At 48.7% G+C, this 2,722-nt stretch overlaps 1 protein-coding gene across 1 annotated transcript; it reads right to left on the bottom strand.

Annotated features, from left to right (window-relative positions):
- Positions 1-267: 267 nt before the first annotated feature.
- On the bottom strand, positions 268-2,508 carry LOC124673247 (WUSCHEL-related homeobox 11-like). Its single transcript, XM_047209367.1, has 4 exons — positions 1,923-2,508; positions 792-967; positions 652-659; positions 268-620 (listed from the first exon to the last, which is right to left on the bottom strand). The coding sequence occupies exons 1-4, from the start codon at positions 2,506-2,508 to the stop codon at positions 611-613; spliced, it is 780 nt and encodes a 259-aa protein (XP_047065323.1). The 3' UTR covers positions 268-610.
- Positions 2,509-2,722: the final 214 nt, after the last annotated feature.

Genomic DNA, 2,722 nt, shown 5'->3' with positions numbered 1-2,722 from the left:
CCGAGTGTACTCTTTTTTGACACGTCCGTCGCCCGTACGTGCATGCGGAATATTCAGCGGTAGTTTGCTTTATACTTTCTCTGTTTCATAATTTTTATCGTGATTTTAGTTTAAATCTAAAGTACATCACGGTTTAAAAAATTATATAGGATGGAGTGAGTATATCTGTGCCATGCAGAAACATGTCTTCTCTGTATTATTTGGCGTTACATTTCGACAAGGCAATACATAGGAATTATACTACTAGTAAAAGAATGGCTCAAGACGGGGAAAGGTACAGGAACTACACACTAGACACTAGGATCGGTCGTGAATTGGCTGCAATGTGGTATGGGGATGATTGGCTGTATATATAGGTGGATATATGTGGAGACAGTCGTGGACACATGGTGGCCGGTGCACTACTATATCTGCATTTGCCGCTATATCTATCTATACTCGTGTATACCGATCAGGCATGGTCGACGGTTCACTGCTTGCTAGCTTCTCGACCCACCGTGTGCAATCACCAATTCCATTCCACACTATGTCTTATCCCTCCGTACGTTCGCTTCAATATTAGCTGAAACCTACAGCAATGCATGCGTATCCAAGGAGCAATCAGACCGGCTCAATTTGACCTCAGACGATCAGCAACCAGCTCAATTTGACCTCGTGACCTGCCGATCAGGAAAACACAAATTAACACATTTTTCACGAATGCTTGTATAATGTATAATGTACTAGTTTATCGGAAAAATAATGTATGTGTACTAGAGAAGTAGACTGAAATAAAATGTATTTGTACTGACCAAGTAGTAGCTCTCGCCCATCTGCAGGCTCTGCATGAGGACGCCGTAGTCGTCGACGGGGAGGAGGCCGCCGGAGGAGTGGACGAGCACCACGTCCTGCCCGAACATGGAACGCAGGTCCATCGGGCCCCTTGGCACCTCCGTCGCAACTCCGTTGATGAACACCGTGATGCCCGCTGCATATGCACAAGAGTACACAAACAGACGAATTAGCGTCAATTAATTTAGCTGTAAATTATCTCGCATGTTCGCCCTAATATGTCCCCTTGTGCCGAACATGCATGAGAGAAACATGCCATTTTGTTGCACAAAATTCAAATCGTGAATGTTTAATGTGCTGCGTGTACACGTGCGTCAACTGTAGGATAATCAAGTGTATAAAACGTCATGGCTATAATTTAGCACACTCAAGTACAACATAGTATATTTGCAAAAAAGTACACCATAGGATAATGCATCATCCTATTTTTTGACTCATAATTTGAATGCATGTATGATGTAGGACGATTTTCTTAATCTCTTCTTGGAAGTGGTAATATGCATCTAGCTGATTTTCAATTCAGGATCAATCAGGTTTTTAATTTAGTATTAGTCAGATTTTCATCATTCATCATTATCATGTAAGAACATAAAGTGACACAAAATAATCCTGGTGCTTGTGGAATTGAGGGGTCGGACAAACAAAAAATCTCAATAATGATACCGAATTGAAAATCGCCTAGTTAGCTGCACGATGAGAAATGTGTTCTTCCACAGTCCAAATGAGAGTCCAAATGAGAGGTGAAAAACTAGAAATAGTACAATTTTCTTTCAATCAATCGATGCATTGTTTTCTTCGAAAAGGGGCAAGGTTCGGCCTTTGCATCAATTGATGCATACGTCTATGAATCTATTATAGAGTAGGAAAAGAATCCAGTAGACTCGATTGACCGATCAAGGAAGGAAGACCAACAGTTTTAAAGTTGGGAATTAGGACTTAGGAGGAGCCCCCAAAAAAATGAGTGGGAATTATGCGAATTATCTTACATGCATGTGATCGATGGAATCGTTCATGCTTAGATAAACAGAGAGGACCAAAACATGCATCGACAGAGTGCAGCGCGGGACCTGCATGCATGGCGCGGGGCTTACCAGGTTGGCACGAGTAGTAGAACTGCTGCTGCTGTGCCGCGGCTGCCGAAACCGACGATCCGGACCCGCCGCCGCCGTCCATGTACCCCATCTGCCGCGAGATGGCGAACAGGTCGTCGCCGCCGCCACCGCACTCCACATCTCCCAACATCCCCACCGACGGCGGCGAGGGCGGCCATGAAGACGAGGACGAGGACGAGCTGTGTGCCGCGCCGCCGTGCGCGAACAGCCCCAGCGACGTCGAGCCGTGGCCTCCAGGCGCGGGTGGCGATCCAGAGGAGGCGCCCGACGCCTGTGCCTGGGCCTGAGCCTGCGCCTGCGCTTGGGCCTGTGCCTGAAGCTGGCGCTGGCGACGGCGGGAGCGGGAGCGGCGGTTCTGGAACCAGTAGAAGACGTTGGCGTCGCCGACGGCGCCGAAGCGCTCGAGGAGCTTGCGGATGCGGACGGTCTCGTCCTTGGGCGGGTTCACCATCCCGCTGTTGAAGATGGACTCCAGGATCAGTATCTGCTCCGGCTTCGGCGTCCACCGCGACCGCACCGGCTCCGCCGCCGCCTGGCTGTCCGGGCTGTGGCCGCCCCCGTTCATCGTCGATAGGATCGATCGAGCTACTAGATGGAAGGTTAGCTAGCTAATTGGGAACTAGAAGAAGATTGGACGATGTGAGCGCGCGAGAGATGATCGTAGTTGGTGAGAAGACTGAGCTCTCGGCACACTATATATAGTGTTGCTTGCTTGTGATGGCTTCCAGCCTGCGAGTGAGTGGGAGGGGTAGTATTCTTTGAACGGTGATGCAGCCGGT

Source organism: Lolium rigidum, chromosome 7 (assembly GCF_022539505.1).
Source record: "Lolium rigidum isolate FL_2022 chromosome 7, APGP_CSIRO_Lrig_0.1, whole genome shotgun sequence".
Lineage (NCBI taxonomy): Eukaryota > Viridiplantae > Streptophyta > Magnoliopsida > Poales > Poaceae > Lolium > Lolium rigidum.
Note: the sequence above shows the minus strand (reverse complement) of the source record. Positions and strands in the feature narration are given on the sequence as shown.